Source organism: Lasiodiplodia theobromae (genome assembly GCF_012971845.1).
Source record: "Lasiodiplodia theobromae strain AM2As chromosome Unknown scaffold_4, whole genome shotgun sequence".
Lineage (NCBI taxonomy): Eukaryota > Fungi > Ascomycota > Dothideomycetes > Botryosphaeriales > Botryosphaeriaceae > Lasiodiplodia > Lasiodiplodia theobromae.
The window spans coordinates 1163715-1184340 of NW_023336530.1; the positions used below are offsets into that span (position 1 = coordinate 1163715).

Here is a 20626-nt window from a genome sequence, read left to right on the forward strand (position 1 = left end):
CTGCGGTCCCATTCTAGAAAGAAGCCTTAGTCTCCCATGGCTAAAGAAATAATATACCTGGTATGTTTTCTACTTTCAATAGTGATAGTTTCTGGCTCTAAAGGCAGAACGGCCCCATGGGGAAGGCGGTGTGTGCTGAGGCTTAAAACAGCCGGTCTTGGCGTCTGCCTGGAGCGAGCCCGACTCGCGCGCCCAATCTTCTCTGTTCCTCACAAAGACCTACTTCTTCGATTTGTTTATGGCAATGCTCAATGGCCGCGCTAATTAGTCATTCCCAGTCAAACAAGCAGCAGGAGAGCCGTGACTCGCTCACCGAACTGCCTGCGGAGCTTCTCGGTCTCATTTTCGACCATGTCCCAGCCGAGGATTTGCTCTCCGTTACTTGCACGTGCAGGCTTTTTCACGCCATAGCTGAGCCACGTCTCTACCACTCAGTCGTCATTCGGAGCCACGAACGGCTTGCGTGTTTCCGTCAGGCTCTAACGCGAAACCCAGCGTATTCGAAATTAGTGCGGAGCTTCGGAGCTGTCCGCGAATACCACTGGAAATTGGATGGACAACCGCCGAGCATAGGACTTGATCTTCTAGGAGACTTGCCAAAACTCGAATCTCTCCTTGTTGATGCACCCATAACCTACGTATCAGTGATTGATATCCACGATGCCTTTGGAATAACCGGCCATCTACCACTGCTGACCACATGTAATAAATGCCTGATCCATCTATGCATTCGTCACTAATGTCATTGCAGGCGACATCAACATCCGAAGTTTTGCTCCGTACAGGATTGATTTAGGTTATCTTGGAACGCTCCTTACATGGCCAACGTTAACCAGCTTGACTCTTCACAATATCAACACCGAAGGCGGCGTGTTCAATGATGAACCGGCCGCGACATCAAAGCTTCGAAAGCTTCATTTCTTCAGCTCATCCATCGATCCCACATCCCTCAACAAACTCATGTCGGCCATGGAGAATCTCGAAGAGCTAGTCATTCATTCTATGAGCGACCACGAACTATACCAATGGGAGTGGGATTATAGTGGTTACGATCACGCTCTGGATCCGGTATCCAAAACACTTCAAGTTCTGGTCTTGATTAAAGAACACGGGCAACCGTGCGAGCGCCCCCTACAGTTGAAGAACATGGAGGCTCTCAAATACGTATCTGCCGACCTTGACATGTGGTTTGGCTATGACTTCGTAACGTATACTACCTCACGCGAGACTGTTCTCCAAAACATGATCCCACCAAACCTAAAAACCATGAGGATTGGTGGTTGGAAAGGTGGATCCGATGCAATGCGCCTGAACCGCCGCTACAGTGAGGACGAAATCAAGGCGTACACTTTGAAGACCATGATGTACAGCGTGGCGAAATTCGCCACCGCACTGCAACACATCGAGTTCGAGCAAGATTGGCACATTGGTACAGACAACATCGTCGACCTACCAGACGTCTTTCGCAAATTCGGTTCTTGTTATGAGGATCATGGAATTTCTGTTTCAATGACCGAATGGGACCGCCTTTCGAGTCGATTTTTACCTGTCGGACCTGCCTCGCTTCCGGTTTCCGAGGATACCTGCCCCCTTTGACTTGGATCTCGTCAATCACTTCTATAGTCTTGTTTTCACCTATCTTGCACTCGGCGCCCCGCTCGCGGGCATTCAGCTTCTGTATCGAGGCAAGCGGACGCTTATACCAAGGCCTGCATACATTCGTATCATCAATCAAGCCCGTATTCCGCCTTTTATTATCCAATGTTGCCCAGCACTCATTTGTTAAGGCAGGGAATCTTTGAGGTCGTTCGGCGGTTCTCGACATGCAAAGAGCGGCACCAACGCCAATCAGCGTACGGCCGCCTAAATGCCCAGCGCCTGACAGGTACTTCGAAACAATGCGCAAGGATTTTAGCACCGGACCCGGACGAGGTGGGGGCATGTCAAATCGAAATAAGCAGGTAAAAGAGTTGTCAATCAAGATGTGGTGCCAAGACGGACTCGAAAGAAGGCTTGTGCCTCCACATGGCACGAAAAGGGAAGGTGATGGCACGGTACGAACGGCACTGGGCATCTCTCGGCAGAGTCCAAGACACGGCGCGCTGCTTAAAGCTCGGATCGTGGCTTCTGACTGGATGGCGCAATTTGGCCTCGATAACGCCACAGAGGGGAGAGGAGGCGGCGGACAGCGACGCTCATGCCAAGCTCCGGGCTTATCACCCTCCGCCAACCCTCCGCCAACCCCCGGCGGCACATCTTGGCGTCTTAAACACCGACCGCCAAGCTCTCCGCTCTCCTAGGCCTTCGGAGTATTAACTTCTTATTCTTCCTTCTTCCGTCTCTTGTTTTGCCGCCTGCCTGACAGGGCAAAAAACATGCCCATCGTTTCGAACACTCCTGCTCCAGCCTTCATTGACCAGCGTGACTGCATTCGGTCCATCGCTAAATCATTCATTCTCCAGAACGACATGTCGTGATCACCCGCTAAATGGAGACAGTAGACTGTGCCACTGCTCGCATGTTGTGGCCACTATCCCTTAGCTGACCTAAAAGAAAGGCCTATGCTAAACGCATTCCAAAGAAATCTCATTGATCTTGATAGAATAAACCAGCAACGTCATTCTATAGATGAACACAAACACGGCACAAGGGATCGCTTAAAGAACCTGGCATGACACCGGACGAAGCAACTTGTCGCGCATCTCCGGACGAGTGCCCAGAAACCATGCATCGTATAGCTTCTTGGCTGGCACACACCTGGTCACTCGACGCTTGGAGCTGTGGACACCATCAAAGTCACCAGCCAACACGATACACCAAGCAGCTTTATCGCATCAAACCACTCCGCATTTCTTCCTTCTCTTTTGCGCCTGGTCTGTTTCTTGGCCACTGCGGTATCAGGGCCACATGTATACATGGTCGTCGAGCATGTTGTACTATAAAGCGGGCTCTTCTCCTCGCCATGTTGCTGTCTCCATCAGCAGCAGAGCAATTCTCAAGTCTTCCTCACGACCGATCAACCATCGTTCAACATGAAGTTCATCGCCGGCTTGTCTTTCCTGGCCTCCCTGGCCGCCGCCGCCTCGGTTGATGTCAACAAGCGCGAGACTCCTCTGGAGGTCAAGCTCGAGCTCCTGGGCAACACCGGCGTCAAGGCTTCGATCACCAACACCGGCTCCTCGGCTCTCAAGCTGTTCAAGACTGGCACGCTCTTGGACCAGCAGCCGGTTGAGAAGGTTGAGATCCACGCTGCTGGTATGTGGACCGCTCCCATACAACGGCTTCCAATATACTAACATTGCCCAATGCAGACAAGCAGGTCTCCTTCGATGGTATCCGCTACCAGGTTTCCACCCAAGGCCTGACCGAGGAGGCCTTCCAGAGCATCGCCGCCGGCGAGACCATTGAGGTCGAGTTCGATGCTGCCGAGACTCACGACCTCAGCGAGGGCGGTGCTGTCGAGCTTCTGAGCCAGGGCGCCTTCTCCTTCGCCGAGAGCGACTCGACGACCATCGCCGGCGTCCTGCCCTTCATCAGCAACGTCGTCTCGACCTCGGTCGACGGCGCGGCGGCCAAGAGGGTGCACGACTCCTTCCACGAGAAGGTCAAGCGCACCGTCGTGCAGTCGTCCTGCACGGGCTCGCAGGGCACGGCCACGCGCAACGCCATCAGCGCCTGCCGCAGCCTGGCGCAGCGCGCGCAGACGGCCGCCTCCTCGGGCTCTGCCAGCAAGTTCCAGGAGTACTTCAAGTCGACGTCGTCGTCGACGCGCAGCACCGTCGCCGCCGTCTTCGGCCGCATCGTCAGCGAGTGCGGCAGCACCACCTCGGGCTCGTCGCGCTACTACTGCAACGACGTGCTCGGCGCGTGCAGCAACGGCGTCCTGGCCTACACGCAGCCCGCCACCAGCATCATGGTCAACTGCCCGCTCTTCTTCTCCGCTCTGTCCCCCACCAGCTCCGCCTGCCACGCCCAGGACCAGCAGACCACCATCCTGCACGAGATGACCCACCTCACCCAGATCAAGGGCACCTCCGACTACGGTGGATACGGATACAACTTCGTCCAGTCCCTGTCCGCTGCCCAGAACCTGAACCACGCCGACACCTACACCCTGTACGCCCAGGGTAAGTTTTTGAATCCCCCATAGAAGCCGTTGATTTTTTTGAGACATCCTGCTAACTGACTGGTTTAGCTCTGTACGCCGGCTGCTAAATGTAGCGCATTACGACTTTGAACGGATACCAAATGACTGGTGGGATCTACTGATGAGGTATGTGTCGGGAAGCAAAGGTTGTACATAGAAGATCGAACAGATGTCAAATAGCTCAATCACATTTCGGTCTATTGGAGAATGATTTGCAATTGCCAAAAGTGGAAGCGTGACTAAACTTCATTTTTCTTGATGGGTATGAATTTTCTTCTCGTGATCTCGTGAATTTGCGGGAGAGAAGCAAAACATGGGTTCGACCAAAAGGACTTGGAAAAAGGAAAAAAAGATGTTTCTTGAGCGCTAGCATACTCGCTTCTCGCTATTTTCTTTGGTATAAGTCCTTCGCTCCACAGCCTCTTCAATGGCATTCCCTCACTCCTCGTATTCACTACCGTCATCATCGCTGCTGTCGCTTTCCTCAGCCGAGATCTCGTGTTTGTACTTCAGTCGACACCTCCCCATGCTTCCGTCACCATCAAAACTGAGCATCCACTCCAGAGGCAGCATGCCTTTCTCGACTCCATCAGGAGTGGGCTGGGCATCTTCGCTGATCCACGTGTACCCGGCTTTGAGGATGATGTAGGCCTGCACAGTGAAGTAGCCCCATCCGATGCGCGTGATCTGATACGGCGGCATGGCTCGAATGACGCGCGGAGGCCGGAAGGTCGGATGCTTTGCAGTTTCGCGTCAGCTTTTCCACACGAGGATGACACAGTTTCACACAAAAAACAGAGAAAAGAGGAGCAGCACAGAAACAAGAAGCCAAGCGCGCAAGAAAACTAAGAGAGAGAAAAGAAAAAAGGCGCCACCAACCAGCAAAATCTGCACCTCCTCCACAACATCCACATCCCCCGGCCTCACGAAAAACGTCCACTCATGGCAATTCCCCTCCCGCACCTCCAACAACTCATGCGTATTCCCCACAAACACCGTCATCGCCCTGACCTCCCCCCCTCCTCCATCCTCCTCGCCCCCCTCCCCCCTCTCCTCCCTCTCCCTCTCCCCCCACCGCCGCGGATACCGCGCCCGCAACACCTCCTCCCTGCGCGCGTCCCTCACCGCCCGCGTCGGCGTCCGGCACATCGGACAGCGCGCCTCGTCTGCGAGCACGTCTGCTGCAGCGTCGGGCTCCGGGGGCGGGACGGCGTCGGATAGGGGCACGATGGTCATCTGGCCGGACGTCGTGGAGATGTCCGCCCAGCGAGACATGCAGGAGCGGCAGAGCGCGTGGTTGCAGGTGGTTAGGACGGGGTGGTAGAGGAGGAGGTGGCAGATGGGGCAGAGGTCGTCGTCGTCGATGGTGGGGGGCTCGGTTTCTGCTGCAGTTTGCTGGATTGGGGCAGCGGTGGCGGCGGAGGAGGAGGAGGAGGAGGAGGAAGATGAGGCATGGTTGGTGGTGGTGAGATCTGAATGGTTGGAAGGGCGGTTGAGCGTAGAGGACGGTGATGGCTTTGCGGGAGAGGGAGGTGACCTGGTGATGCGTCCGGCGGCGGGGTTGTGGCGTTTGGCTCGCCGATTGCTGGTTGCGCGCGTTTCTCTGGCCATTGTTCTTTGGGTTGCTGAAAATTTTATTTGTTTGATCTTTTTCTCTTCTGTTGTTTATGCCTGCGGCTTTGGTGGACCAGAACCAGGATCCTTGGGGTTTCGCGCTATCAGCTGACTCCGCGATGGTCACGAAGGCGGGGGGTTGGAGCTGCGGAGGAGTCCGGTTGTCAACCCAATGGATTTTCTCTCCAGGTCAAGCATACATTCTGATCCTTCGCTGCAGAGTGAAAGAGATTGACGGATCAAGACTAAAGCAGATGGTGCAACTGTGGAGATGGAGCACTTGAGTTGTGATACGTCAGAATGAGCCGCTGTTGCCTGGGGCGAGTCACGTGTGGTCTGCCTTATCGCCCCTCCTGCTAAACATTTTGAGGAGACGCTTTTCTTAATCCATCTCATCATCGTCACGATCTGCCAAGTCACTCGCTTAAGATTAAGGATGCACCTTCATGGACCTCACCCGCGGTACGACCAACCCAGCTTTCCCCCAGCTTGCTGAACCGTTTATACCCAAGGAAACTCCTTTCTTGAAGAGAATGGTATGAGATCTGGAGGGCTCTTGTCCGGGAAACTATTGTGCTCGAAGCCGGCGCGAAGGAAGACTCGAGGTGGAAGTCCAACTAACCATTCCACATTTCGAAACTGTCTCTTGGGCTGTAAATCAATTCGGGGAACGCCGTATTTGCACACGTGGTGACTTCAATGTACAAAGGAGTATCGCAGCTGAAGGCTAGTGTGAATTTGTTTTTGCTCATGGCATGGGTGGCTGAAGCTATCGTCCGGACGAAAATGTAGAATTAAAAATTCGACATTTCGGTCCGGACGATAGCTTCAATGACCCGCATATGTTATTTTTCTAAGAAATAGCTTGGGTATAGTTACGCCTGGGGCCTTATTGTTCTTCACGCTAGCTTTCGGCGTTGCTCGTAATAACGTTAAAACGCTTCTGCATGGTCATTAGCTGGCTTAAGATAAGTGCTTGGATGTGAGAACAACCTCAGCACTTGATGAAGTGTGACCCTGCGAAAGGAAACATTACTCTGCGCATGTATACAGGTTCTTCTAAAACTTTTATATCGCAAGAGGCTTCCTTGTGACACTAACAGCGACTGCGATATTTGCCTTTTTCTGCCTTCTGCTTTGGCTTCTCCTCCTTCGCTGTATTATCACTCTTCTTCTTCTTCTTCCGGGAACACATGCTGCAGAGGCCAATGTCAGCGATGCAACCACTATAGATCTCTGAGTGCGAATGGGGCACATGACTACATACCACCATCCTGAGAGGGCCAAAACGCCGACAGCACATGGTATGATGACGCCGAGTGCCCAGCCAGGAAAACCTGATCGTTCAACACCCAGTCATTAATAGCTACGCTTTATAACTGTGATGACACATGCTCTTACCCGTAGAGACCGATGTGGAGCTACTAGATGGCGGTGTGCTCGTTGGGGATGATGACGCCGTTGTGGTCACAGGGGTTGAAGTCGTGGAGTTGGCAGAAGTGATATACACAAACGTTTCCGTAACAATGTTACCTATCGAAACGCTTGTTGAGGATTGTGTGATTGTCTGGAACGTCGTCCGTTCAACCGTATCGGTGCTCGCAACTTCATTTTGTCTTTGCAACACTGCAGCTCCATCGGCCTCCCTGAAGTCAGCACATCTCGCAACTGCAAGGAAAGAGGAGACTGAACTGACCGAGCTGAGATAAATCAAACAAAATGCAACAACTAATACTCTGATTCCATTCTGAACCTCTGTTAGAAAATGCATGTTGAGGAATTTCCGTTGAAAATGAAGAGATTACGTGCTTGTACACGCAAAATTAGAGGATGCCATTTTGCCCATCCAAGGTGAGTATCCTAGTTATGTATGCCTGTTTAAAGTAAGGCGCAGGCTTATGGCAGAAGGCTAAGCTGACCGCCTACATGTGGTGGCTCAGGAGCGGGGCTCATCTAGGCAGGGCTTGGCGATGCACCCACAGTAGCTGGAGCGATATGTATATAATCAGTGGTAGCCTCATCGCAATGCGTGTCCCCATTGTGCAAACAGAATGTCGACCAGCAATACCCTTGATTGCAATCTGCTCACGAGTTACGAGTCTTTCGAGGAATATATCGAAAGTATTCTCAATGTCACGGGCGACAACCTGCACCGCGTTGAAGGATGCAAGGCTGAAGTGTGCGGTGCGCTCTGGGGGGTGGGAAATGCTGACATCTCCGGCAAAGGGGTAAGCATTAGGAAGATCAATTAATCAGACCATAGAAGGGCTAATGTGGCGCACGCAGATGTCTGCAGGTTACGTCCTAGACAGCGCGTTGGGGTTCAGCTTAGTTTTGCTTGCTTTTTTGGCCCCCCGACTTTCCCGGGGACGAGGCACAAGGCGCCGCTCGTTCCGAACAGCAGCATCCGGAATCTTCGATGCCTATCATAGCAGCGCGACGTTCCTGGCGCTCTCTCTCCAGGTAGCAAGCATTGTGGTGCTTGCGCGGACGGACTTTGGCATCACTCACAACGGAATGGGAGACGTGACGGTCAAACTCACGTGGACAGTCTCAGTTCTTACCATCTTACCACTTCTCTACTGCACATTCATCTCCTGCCTTGGATTTTCTGCGGAAGAGGCCATAGAATGCTGTCAATGCCAAGAAACAGTTGAAAGGAGACAGACTGACGAGGCATACCGACGGCAAACCCTGCGACACTATTTATTCATCCTTTGCTGGATACTTTCTCTCTACCCCTTTTTAAGCCGTATGATTGAGACATACGGTCCGTCGAAAATTGGAAACGAGGAGGGCGACATAATATCTGACGCCGACTGGGCCATCATCTACAATACTTGCCATCAAGGCGTCTCGGCAATTAGCGAAGCAGAGATGCAAGCGATCAATATAAGCGGAATCATCAGCTGGCTCTTGGTCTCTCTGCTGGCTATAGCATCCATGATCGGGCTCGGTATCCGGAGACGCCATCCTGACTCTAAGGCCGAGGCATTCTTTATTCAGGTTTCCTTGCTGCCTGCAAGATATCGGGGAGGTCCGAGCAGAATAACTCTGGTGGAGTTGATGATCATGGTGGTGGCCCCATCACTTTCCGCACTACAGCTTTGGGCATACTTCAGACTCGAACGTTATCAAGCAGACCTCTTGGATAAAAATGGGAGAGCTGGAGCAGATTTGGAGTGGGGGTTCGGTCAGATCGTGGCGTTGACTGTATTCGTTCCTGTACTTGTTGAGGTGTGGTACGGTTACAGACAATGGTACCGTAGTTGCAGGTCTTAGAGTGTGCAATCGAAGCCATTCAACTAGTGCAATCCGATACTAGAATTTTGAAAACCGCTTGAAATTCACGAGCTACAATTTCTTCCATAGAACAGTTTTGTGCTATGAAGAATGCTTCTTTAATTGATATCTCGTACGATACATTTGTTGACGTCCATATGGATACAGATGCATCCCGATAAATCTACTTTGGAGTTTCCGTACACTGACTCATTATACAACGTCTCTGAGTAGCTCTCCATGAACAGCTGCAAATCATCATCAATGAGATTTGCTGCTGACCTAAATGACTAGAAGATGTGGCGTTGAATCATCGCTAACTAGCTTATCTTTCTAGATAAGATGAAAACTGCAAGAACCACGCCGAAGTCGCTTGATGGCTCGATTGTCTTTCTTGGCTCCCGGGACTCTTGTTGAGGACTGACACAGAAAGTGGACGCCCACTCAAGTTATATACTCCTCCTGGTCGTACTCGAATCGCCCAATTCCATGTTACGCGCATTGGCAACTCACAAGTGATCAATAGTTCAGAGCAACTGACCACGAGTGAATCACATTTCGGACTTAGCGTATCATATCCGCCAAGCACATGCCCACGTCCGGGCTTCCGGTGATGCGAGCGAACCAGTGGATACCCATTTCATCTTCTATATTTAAGGATACCCCTTCAAGTTTCCATTGAGAAGCGTCCAGACCACCCTCCTTATATAGAAGACAGTCCCTGCAAGCGTTGTGACTTGCCGCCCGCCTTCGTCTCAACAAACCACAAAATCGTGTCACTGAGCCTACCCGTTCACCTGCAAAGCCGATTCCCCAATCAGCAGCCTCACATGATGAGGCCACTGCATCAAGATCCACTAACGCTGAGTTCCATCAAAACCTGTATACCTTGCTGTCGCGCATTGACCGGACAAGTTGCCCCACACCCAGTGGGACACATGTTAGTTGCTCCAAGGCTCCGAACAGTGATTCGTCGTCATCAGAACCTGTCGACACTAGGTCACACGGTAACTTCACAGCATCAGTTCAAGGCACCATACGCACTGATGGACGAGTCAATCCCAACATCAACCTATCATTTCCGCCGTTGTGTCTGATTACTGAGCTCCCACAAAGACAAACAACATACAGCCACGATTCCCATATCACACTCTCCGGAAGCCGTCAGTGGAAAAGAAAAGGGCAATGAAACAGGAAAACAAATGTCATCGCTCAAGGATTACCTCCGATAAAGGAGAACAACAAAGTCATGACCACCATGCCATCCAGTCATAACCGAAGGCAAAACAAAAAAGAAAAAAGGAAAAAAACAACAGAAATGAAGAAAATAGCTTTTCCATAATTCTTCGTGCAATAGTTGTAATAGCAAGTAGAAGTTGTTGTTGCCTGAGCATCCCCGAGGAGCCATACATGATCTCTTCCTCCCACCACCCCATCCATCAACTTTCCCTCGTAGTTGCTCTAACTCAACCAACCCCCTTTCCCATCCTCAGCAATCTCGTTCGAAAAAACCCGAGTTTTCCGCAACATATTCTTGCCCCTGCGCGTAAATCATACTTTCTCCGCTCGTGCCATCATCCATCCATCCACCAGACTGTCCTCTCGAAAAGGCGGATGATGTTTATAGTCTCTGGTATAGTCATAGCAAGGGGGAAAGGAAACAAAGAGAAAATGACGTTTGAACCCACCGCAAATCGTACAGAAAAGGATTAAAAAGCACAAGAAGAAAAAGGGCAAGAACCCCTGAGGAGAAGCAACTTTTTCTCCCAAAGGCGCCTTACTGCCTTCCCTGCTCGTGCTCAGCCTGTCTGTTGATCCACTGCGCGGCATTCGCGGCGCCTTGCTGCTGGCTGGCGACCTCGCCCGACAGCGGCGGTGGGGTGCGTGCGGTGGTGTCGGTAACGCCTGCGTCATAGGTGATACCGTCGATGCGCTGCGCGTCGCGGACCTGCGCCTCGGTGCTGGGAGTGCTCGCGCCGCTACCACCGCCCACGGCGCTGCTACTCACGCCCGTCATCGGCGACGGCGGGGCATCGCCGCGCATGTATCCCGGCACGGCCGACGTGGGCGTCGTGGCCTTGCCGACGACGGGGCTGCCGACGCTGCCGGCGCCGCGGGCGGGGGTGCGCGCGCCCTCGCCGAAGCCGACGAGGCTGGCGCCCTCGACGTCGCTGAAGCCGTCGTTGCCGCCGACGCTGCTGGCCGTCTCCATCTCCTGGTCTTCGCTCATGCGGTCCGCCAGGCTCGGGTCGTAGCCCGTCACGTCGCTGCCCGAGGCCCACGTCGTCGTGCGGCCGCCCACCGAGCCCGTCGCCGACGCGGAGCCGACGGTGCTGCGCTCGCGCACGATCTGCGGCTGGTTGTTGGCGTCGAAGTAGCCCTGGGTCATGGGCGGGATGCTGCCGCTGCTGCCCGTCGCGTGATGGCCGTACGCTGCGGATGAGGGGTTGAGGTTGGAGGGCCGGCCGCCGCCCGCGGTGACGCGCTCCAGGCCCGCGAGGCGCGATATGCGGTCGGCGCGCTCAGCGTCCATCGGGTTCTGCTGCGCGTGGTGGTGCGGCAGGTGGCCTCGGTGGCCGTCCTTGATGGCGACGGTGCTCAGCTCCGACATGGACGTCGTCGTCGAGTTGGGCGTGCCGCTGTAGTCACTGTCGTCAGCATGGTTGCTCCATTGCCCGATTCTTCACTGTCACATGCGCTCTGCTCTCCTTGTGTCGTGTGGTGTCGCAGCGCCGGGATTGGGGGATTCTGTGCCTGAGGCTGCGGGAGAGAGGCGTGTAGGGTGCTTACGGGACATCTGAGGGCGTGACCGGGTCAGACGGGGGAGGCGGCAGGTTGATGAGAGTGGGCGCGTTAGACATGGTTGCTGCAAAGAGAGGGATGGGATGCGGTTGGTGGATGTGCGGGGTGGAGTGACTGCGCGCGGTCGAGTGGTGTGCAGTGGTGTCTCAGCGGCGGGATCGGCTGTGAGTAGGTGTGTTTGCTTGTTGGGAAGATGGGGGGAGTGCAGTTTGTTCTATTTCTTTCAGGCAGGAAGTCGTTGGTGGCTTGGGCGTTTGGTGCGTGGTCTGCGAGGTCGCGGTAGGGCAGCAAGGCACCGCAGGGCGGGCGGCGCTAGAGCAGCTGGCCGGGATACGTCATGGGGAAGGCGATCCAATTGCGGCGAGCCCACCAGCGTCCAGCGTTTCATCCCTTCGGCCTCGCTGCTTCCATAACTGCCTGCCCACACGCCCGGCTGCCCATAGTGCGACCCGACCAGTACCTGTGACGTCGGTGGTGGTGATAAGCTCCGGAGGCGAATTGCACTCTCATTCCATTGAGCCGGGGCTTGCTACAAAATAATTATTGCCAAGGATAGCTGAGCAGAGAGAGCATCGAATGATCCACCATGCGCACCATTGCAGCGCTCTCTGCTCGTGCAAACAACCGCGTCGCCCACTGAGCGCCCATTCTTTGCTCTTCAGCCGCAATGCTTCCCGAATCTTCCAATTTTCATTCCTCAATTCCACCCGCCCTCTACTCTCCCCGCGCACGCACCCCGCAGACCCTGGTTGTCTCCGCCCCTGCCCCACCCCACCCGCTCAACACCACGTGAGTACCTTTTTATTAGTATCCCCAATACCCCTTGCACAACCACGCCGCCCACCCGGCGACGCCCGCGATGAAGGCCTGGCTGCCGTAGAACGCGGTGATGCGGCCGAGGCCCAGGCCCTTCATGCCTCGGAAGCTCTTGGTCAGGCCGAGCTCGGCGTGCGCGACGCGCAGCGCGAACAGCGTCGCGAGCGCGTAGTGCAGGCTGCGCCGGTTGGCCCCGTTCAGCTCGGCCACGGCCGCGACGATCAGCGCCAGCGGCACGTTCTCTAGGAAATTGGCGTGGCAGCGCGTCGCCACGAAGAGCGCATCGTCTTCCGGTTGCGTGTTGCTCGCTTTGGCGCGGTCGCCGAGGTAGCTGTGCGTTTCGTGTCAGCGGTGGTGCCTGGGGATGCGGCAGGGAAATTGCACGGACGTGCTGTTCTGGATGCGGTGGTAGGCGACACGGTTCGATAGGAAGACGAGATATAGCGCGAATGGCGCGGTCCACGTCGCCGTGACGGGCGTGAGGATGGGCATGGGAACGCCGAGGCCGACGGTGACCATTTTTGACGGATAAGAATGGAGTAGTAAGAATATACTTTGCGGCACACAAAACCCGGAAAGAGATTGGGAGGGGAAGAGGTCTGGTTAAAGTACTCTCTGACAACCTCGGATACACGGGTGGTGAAGCCGTAGAAGACGTGCGGAGAGGGGCATTAGAAACTCAATCGACCAGCTTCCATGATGTCACTCAGGCATACGATTCGTTTGTATCTCCATCTGGAGCTTGACCAGTGGGTTGGTCAGCGAACTAGTCAACTCGATTACTCGGAAGTTTCCACTTGTGGCTCCCATCGGATTCCTACTTGAACAACATGCGACGCATGCGGTAAGGTATGCTCTCGGGGATGCCTTTAAATCCGGCCGTCGTCCAATCGGACGAGCAGAATGCGGTGTTGTCTTTTGCCGACAGTTGGGGGCGGCAACTCGTCGGCGGACGTCGTAAGAGGTGCAAATAACCATGGCGTGGGTCCGGCTTTGCAGCATGCAGTTGTGGAGCAGAGCCTCATGCGCGCCACCATTCTGGGTCGAAAAGGGCCCACTCGTGCATCATCACAACAAGGGCTGGATAAGAAGCCAACCACTAGAGCTCTCATCTCTGACTGTTTAGAGACGAGACGTTTCAAGAAAATAAGGACGCGACTTCCAGGCGCGGAATCACAATGTCTAGTAGGAAGGATTCCTCGATTTTGCTAGCCAATAGCCTTCGCGGCCACCACTCGTGTAAAAATTCTATATCATGCATCGCGCGTCAACTTCGAACTAGAAAGAACCCCTTGCGAAGATGAAGAGGGTTGGGCAGCAAGATTACAGAAGTTCCACCGCAGCTCAAAAGATGCTGCTGCCACGAAAGAAAATAACAACCTTCTTGCTCTTTCCCTTTTTTGCCCAACAGACCAGCAGCTGGTCCATAACGTGTCGCCGATGCATCAAATGAGAAGAAGAAGCAGAATTCCTTCGGAGGGATCTTTCGAGAATTTTGAAAACGCCATGTGTTATTCGATCCATTACTCAAATCACCCAGTAGCCAAACGGACTCCGATGTATCGCGCCATGAATTTCGCACGCATGTTACGACGCTACTGCCGTGGTGCTGCCTTGACCCGGGGGCTGGCTGCTGGAACCAGAGCTGCCAGGGGGCTGAGGTGTACCGCTGGATCCTCTCCCCATATTTGCTTGCGCTGCGCCCACGCCTGAAATTGCTCGGGCGTGTGCTTGGATACTCGCGTGGTAGCTGGCACTTGCTGACGGAGTGAGCGCTTGTGTGGCCTGGGCACTACTGCCATACGGTGTTTGGGGGTAGTATGAAGGACGTTGAGGCTGTTGTCCAGGGGTTCCGTAAGGATTTCCTGACGGAGGACGTTGCGGGGGATACGGCGTTTGTGCAGCACCGGGCTGGCCCTGTTTCAACGGTGATGCCGTGCGAACATGCGGGCTACCGGTTGCTGTATAGTTGTACATTGGCGCGGCTCCTTGCGTCCGTGGCGGGTAGGCTGAGCCGGGCTGCATGTAGCGACTTTGTGCCGCGCCTTGCGGTGTGCCCTGGTAATACGAGGGTGCCATACCGTATGCAGCGGGTGGTCCTCGTCCGTAGTAAGAAGAAGGCGTCTGTCCGTACGTTGACGCAGCTGCACCGTAGGATGGCTGCCTGGGAGGTTGCCCGTACGCAGGTCCGCCATACGGGGGGCGCTGGGCAGTGGATGCATATGCGCCAGGGGTTTGGTAGCCTTGAGGCCCGTAACGCGGCACCGATGGCGTCCGGTTGGGTGCTTGCTGTTGTGGATAGTAAGATGGCGGACCACCAACAGTCCTGGATGCATACGGAGGAGCGGCCGGGGTGCGAGCATACTGGCTCGCTGGTGGGTATCCTGGTGGGCGAACAGCCGAGGCGCCGACGGTAGCACCGATAGCAGCCGATTTTGCGAGCTTGGAAACCTGATCCTCCTCCATAACACCGCGATAGTCCTTGGTCTCAATGACAAGCTTCTTACTGATGTTCAAGTCTTCCAACTGATCTCCATTCAGCTTTGCCACAGCGTACGGTGGTAATTGAGAAATCATCAACGAAAGCTGCGTCTTCAACAAGTTGTAGACGTCCATCTCATCCGACGAAGGCGTCGACGGTTGGACGGAAGTGTCTTGACCTGCAGGAGTTCTTGTTGGAGGCGCCAGTGTGCTTTGTCTGATTCTCTGGTACGAGTGGAGGGTCTCCAAGAGTTCGGAAATCTCTTGCAGGAGCTCATCAATCTCCTGATCCTCTTTGTTGTTCTCCGAACTCTCCGGAACATTGAGTTCCTCGGGAATGAACTGCTCGGCAGCTGTCTTGAAAGTCTCCTCCTCGTTTGTATTTTCGTCGGTAGACATATCCTCCACAGCCTCGCCAGGCTGCGCATCCAGCAGTGCCGGGTCAAGAGCGAAGATTTCGTTGAATCTCTTCTCACCAACCTTCTGCCACCACACACGGTTCTTTGTTTCCTCCGGGATGACCGCCACGCCATCATCATGGGTGGGTGCGAAACTGGAGTATACGCTCCGGAACAGGGCATCTGCTCTTGCCTTATCCAACTTGGCCTGCTCTTCATCCGGGAGGGGAGGGTTGACCTCGCCGGTGCTGAGTGCTCGGTCCCTTTGTTTCCTCTTCGCAGAAGGTGATGATGGCTCCTTCTCAACATCTATGCCGCTGTAGCCAAGCCAATCTCCTGTGGTGAGTTTTTGACTGGAGTAGGACGAGCCGCGACGTCCGCTTCGCAAAGCTAAATCCTGCTGGCCCCACGTAATCGTGTTTCCTTTGGTCGCACTTTGAGTCGCAGGGACCGGTGGCTTCAGATCTCTGAATTTCGGCGGAGGACCAAAGACCTCTCCAAACGTTGGACCTTTGCTTTTCCCGCCAATAGCATCTTCGGTGTGGACGGGGATGATCTTGGTGGACGAGATCATGCTGGGAAGGCCGCTCTCGTCCAACGGAAGGGTAACATCGACGGCACTCTCGAGCTCGCTCGTTTCGCCCGTTGTCTTCTTGCCCTCAACTCTGACCGGCTTCTGCAAACTGGAGAAGAGTTGCTTGTTGCCCTGCGCCGACGCGAACAGGGTTAGGACTGCTCTGCTGCCCGCGAAACTATCGACCGCATCGTCCACGGGCTCCTTCTTGATAACACCATTGGTCTCCGCCTTTTCTTCGTCTTCAGCGCCGTCAGTCTCTTCAGCCACCTCAGCGGCTACAGCGGCCTTGCGCTGTGTTTCCCGGATGACAATGTTCTTCAAGACCTTCTTCAATGCCAGAGTGCCAGTCAGGAGTTTGGTGTCGGCTTCGGTAGATGCATGCTGCGCGTTGACCGAGGCGAGAAGCTGGGAGCAGACAGATTCGACATCGGCGACGAGTTCGTCGAGGGACGCGTATGCGTCGGACTGGATTTTTGCGGTGATGGACGAGGCTGCGGCCGGGAGCTGTGCGAGCTTGGTGCGCTTCGTTGTAGGCTCGCCGGATACTGCGCGGTCTCCATTGCTGCGGACAGGCTGGTCGAGGATGGACGGGTTGGTGTCGTAGCTGATGCAGATGCAAAGTTAGCGGGTGTTGCGCTGCAGCGCGTGGTGCAGGGCGGGGCGAGCGCGGACCTCTTGAGAATTTCAAGGACGTCCTCAAGCAGGGCCTTGAGGGTGCGGGCGTCGCTGCGCGCGGGCTGGGGCTTTTGCGCGGGTTGGTCGCGGTCGGCGAGCGCGTTTGCTTGGCTGGTCGAGCGCTTGCGTTTCGCTGCGGACGGGGAGGCGTTGGCGGGTTCTGCGTCCTGCGGCGCCGGGGGCGGCGTGAGGGCGCCGTTGGCGGTCGACATGGCTCGCGTGGGCGGTGGTTGTCTGGGGCCGCAGACGCGATGCGGATGGGGGTGTGCGCGATGGGCCTTGTGAGGTCAAGCTGGGCGGGTGAACGAAGGGCTGCGGCGCGAACGCCGTTACAAGGCACGCGTGCGGATCGCGCGCCAAGACTTTTCAAACATGGCCAGCCAGCTGCTGCTCTCCGCCTCAACTCCACACACTCTGCCGTCAGATCCATGAATGCCCCTCAATGCCCTGCTACCCGCGTCGCGCAGAGTTCTGTCTGCTGAGTCGGCCGTCGCCGCCGCCATCCGCCCTTTCGGATCCCTCGTGAGGGTATGGTCGTAGCCATCCAAGAAAAATGTCCTGCCCTTGCTGATCTCTCAGTCCCAGGCTCCTCCGAGGTGCTTTCTTGCTGCAAAGCATAGACACTGGTCTTCTGTAAATCCTCGTCATGTCAGGTGCTCGCCGTTCGCGAAGCCATCGGCCGCCATTCCGCAATTTCAACGTTCCCAGCTTCGATGGCGTAGCTCCGTTATGCGGTTGGAAGGGCTGGTGAAGGGTAACCTTAGAAGACGCAGATTCCGTGAACAGAAGGCGGAGAAAAAGAAAAAGGAAAAGTATGGCGGGGGTATTTTCATCCAGGATAACGGCTGGTATGCCCTGCGGAAGAGATGGAAAAACATCCCAACTCATTGGAAGGAAACGATGCCACTTGGTAAGCGCCGCGAGATGCAGAGGAGGACCAGGAGTCCCACTGAGTATCTGGCCGAGATCCTGGGAGAGCACAGCCGTGCCTGGGACCCTCGTCGAGTCCGTCCTGGAAAGGCAAACTTGAGCTATGCGGCACCTTACTCCCCGCATAAACACGATCACCCAGGCTATTTCCATCCGTTTGAAAAATTCCGACCCTCTCTTCAATTCTATCTAGCCCGCTATCTCCGAAGAGTTTACAGCAACGGAACTCCCAACTGGGATACCCACATTATCTGGCGTGTACGAAACTGGCTTGAACGACAGAATTTCACCGTCAATGACTTCCGGATCTGGGGAAAGATTTTGACTGCGGACAAGGCACTGGATGCGACCAAGGCGCTGCTGGACGGAAAAATTGGCGAGATGACCCTGTCAAAGCCAGTCCCGGTTTGGATGGTTACCCTTCTTTGCCGGCGGAAGGATCTTTCAGCTCAGGATGTTCGGCACCTCGTGGCGTATGTTGAACGCATGGTGATTGTAGAATCTGAAACAGCTCAAGATACTTCTGCAGGCCGCCTTGCCACGGACGAGAAGACGTTTGTTCTTATTTGCATTCGCCTCTTGCGGAAGGCCCGGATCGTCCATCCGGAGAGCATAGAGAACGTCGCGAATCTCGTTGCTACACGCATAAACCCTTCGCATGTTGGTACTGCCAGAGAACTTCCATCGAGTAAGCCATTAAATGAGGAAAAGCGGGAGAAGCGGCGTATCTACCTTGCTTTTCTGTATAACCGGGTACTCACTTTAATTTCCTATCCCACACACATACGTCCCCACATCTATGCCGCACTCCAGCTACGTGCTCAATTTGACATCATCCGGCGAATGTCGGAGTACCAGCCTCCTTTGACAATCACTCAGATGGGCTACCGAGCTATGGCCCGCATTCAGCTGATGCAAATGAAGACAGAAGATGAACGAAGGTGGGGTGAGCTGAAGTCGACCTCATGGCCACCGTGGAAAGAAGACCGGACTGCCATGGATTCGGACATCGGACCGGAGCGTGGTATCTCACGCGCTGGCCAGATGATCTTACGCATGAATGAGGCCGGATACCCCAGTTTTGGATGGGATCGCATCATTCAACTGTACTCCGGTTGGGATCCTGATGGAAGCCCGGTCATTCAAACTAGGATGACTCTCCCTCGAATCCAAAACGCAATGGTTTCTGCATTGAATGAGGGAATGATGCCAAGAGAGTTTCCTTGCCTACAGGATATCGACCACGGGGTTTGGGCTGCGAGGGTGCGAACGACAAGGACTGTCGAAGAATCTTGGGCAATTTTCCTCGCATATGAGGACACTGCCGACGAGGCACTGCGGAAGATGGCAGTGCAGAAGAGGCCACTGTTGAAAAGAAGAGATGTGTACTTGGCAATGTTTGAGCGGCTGATTGGTTCTCGGAAGCTTGCATCTCGCGACAGGCGAGGGATTGTCGCCCTTCGTCCTGGCTATGTCGAAATGAAAGAGGAACTGCCTGGGGATAGGAGGGAAGCCTTGCCTACCCCGGACTCGCCGCATGAACGTTTGGATCCACGTCTTCAGCTGCCTTCAGTGGATGAGCTCCTCGAGAGAATGATTTCCAAGCGCATATACCCGAGCAATGCCTGCTTGGCGGTACTGCTTCGGATAGTGCCCAGACTTGAACGAGGGCTGGAAACCATGCTCACCAGCCGCGACAAGCGCGTCCGCGCGCTTCTGTTGCTGGACATCACCGAACAACAAATAGAAGATGTCCCTGAACAGGTGTTCAACGCCTACATTCATTTGCTCTGTCGATATTTTTCGATTCCTGACTGGTATCATTATGTCGATGGGGCTCCGAAAGGCGATGGGCGTATCCTACTTCATCGAGCGATTGCGCTCATGGACCGCAGGAAGTCGACATACCGCCCCGGATGGAACGGAATTCTGCACGCAGTCCATATATTTGACTCCAGGCGCCGAGGTAATGGGACCTCTGAACTCATGCGTCAAACTCTCAAAGTCCTGGATCGTGCAGGAGTTGAGCTTGATGAGGAGGGCTTCCATACCGTCTGTCTCTCGCTGAGTCTCAGCGCCGTGATCCGCAGGAATCGCATCATCACTGCCCAAGACCGTGGAGAAGGGCTTCCGGAAGACGCGCAAGCACACCACTTCCAGCATAATGTCGACGACTCCCACTTCCTCCGCTCTCTCTTCAACAAGGTTGTCGGCCAAGACACCCTTGTCCATAATGAGCCTCATCTCGCAACAGTTGGTGACCGCGAGCCTGTGACCGCTAGAAAAGCTCTGAGTGTCCCCCGGCCAGCCACCCTTCACGCCTACATTCGCGCGCTTGGAATCATGGGTGACTATGAGGGTCTGTTATCTGTTGCATCTTTCATGCATGACAATGTTTCTGGGTTGCTGCAGCATTGCGACAATGAGCTCAACGGATACGTCCGTCTGAGGCGTACCATTGTCGCTCTGCGGTGTTTTTTGGAGCGCAGCTGGGAGGAGCAATCCGAGCAGCAGGCTTTGCCCGCCATCAGCGATGAACTCTCCGAACTGGATGAATTGGCTCAGTCAACGGACCAAGAGGACGAGACGACAGGTGAGCATGCGCCTGAGGAGCTGGTCATGCTTGTGAGAGATAAGGTGGAAAACCTGGCCGCGAAGTGGGGTCATTGGCCTAGCGATGGTGAGGTGGAGGAATATGTAGAGTGGGGTCAGACGTTGAAGTCTCTGGGAAAACAATAGTGTATCGCAGAAGGTAGATTAGCAGTGCAGTGTAAGATGTGTGTAATAATGTAAATAGACTGTTCTCCTGTTTAACTGAGGGTATAGAGGTGATAATGCGCTTGTAGGTGAATAAAAGCAGAGACCGTTTTGAGAATTTGTGCCGTGCATCGCGAATCGCAAGTT

The 20626-nt window shown here is 54.6% G+C and overlaps 7 protein-coding genes across 7 annotated transcripts; 3 read left to right on the top strand and 4 right to left on the bottom strand.

Annotated features, from left to right (window-relative positions):
• Window positions 1-960: 960 nt before the first annotated feature.
• LTHEOB_1778 (F-box domain cyclin-containing protein) lies at window positions 961-1596 on the top strand (the record flags this gene model as incomplete). Its single annotated transcript, XM_035510516.1, has 1 exon — window positions 961-1596. One exon carries the CDS (start codon window positions 961-963, stop codon window positions 1594-1596), a length of 636 nt encoding a protein of 211 aa, XP_035366288.1.
• A 1436-nt stretch (window positions 1597-3032) lies between these two features.
• LTHEOB_1779 (Peptidase M35 deuterolysin) lies at window positions 3033-4215 on the top strand (the record flags this gene model as incomplete). Its single annotated transcript, XM_035510517.1, has 3 exons — window positions 3033-3255; window positions 3312-4127; window positions 4196-4215. 3 exons carry the CDS (start codon window positions 3033-3035, stop codon window positions 4213-4215), a joined length of 1059 nt encoding a protein of 352 aa, XP_035366289.1.
• Window positions 4216-4585: 370 nt separating this feature from the next.
• LTHEOB_1780 (Yeats family protein) lies at window positions 4586-5758 on the bottom strand (the record flags this gene model as incomplete). The annotated part of the gene is made up of 2 exons (XM_035510519.1): window positions 4586-4885; window positions 5027-5758. The coding sequence occupies 2 exons, from the start codon at window positions 5756-5758 to the stop codon at window positions 4586-4588; spliced, it is 1032 nt and encodes a 343-aa protein (XP_035366290.1).
• Window positions 5759-10820: 5062 nt separating this feature from the next.
• Window positions 10821-11904, bottom strand: LTHEOB_1781 (Membrane-associated eicosanoid glutathione metabolism protein; the record flags this gene model as incomplete). Its single annotated transcript, XM_035510520.1, has 2 exons — window positions 10821-11682; window positions 11834-11904. The coding sequence occupies 2 exons, from the start codon at window positions 11902-11904 to the stop codon at window positions 10821-10823; spliced, it is 933 nt and encodes a 310-aa protein (XP_035366291.1).
• A 745-nt stretch (window positions 11905-12649) lies between these two features.
• Window positions 12650-13180, bottom strand: LTHEOB_1782 (Membrane-associated eicosanoid glutathione metabolism protein; the record flags this gene model as incomplete). The annotated part of the gene is made up of 2 exons (XM_035510521.1): window positions 12650-12992; window positions 13050-13180. 2 exons carry the CDS (start codon window positions 13178-13180, stop codon window positions 12650-12652), a joined length of 474 nt encoding a protein of 157 aa, XP_035366292.1.
• Window positions 13181-14248: 1068 nt separating this feature from the next.
• On the bottom strand, window positions 14249-17004 carry LTHEOB_1783 (uncharacterized protein; the record flags this gene model as incomplete). The annotated part of the gene is made up of 2 exons (XM_035510522.1): window positions 14249-16721; window positions 16790-17004. 2 exons carry the CDS (start codon window positions 17002-17004, stop codon window positions 14249-14251), a joined length of 2688 nt encoding a protein of 895 aa, XP_035366293.1.
• A 1561-nt stretch (window positions 17005-18565) lies between these two features.
• Window positions 18566-20461, top strand: LTHEOB_1784 (uncharacterized protein; the record flags this gene model as incomplete). Its single annotated transcript, XM_035510523.1, has 1 exon — window positions 18566-20461. The coding sequence occupies one exon, from the start codon at window positions 18566-18568 to the stop codon at window positions 20459-20461; it is 1896 nt and encodes a 631-aa protein (XP_035366294.1).
• Between the last annotated feature and the right edge of the window lie 165 nt (window positions 20462-20626).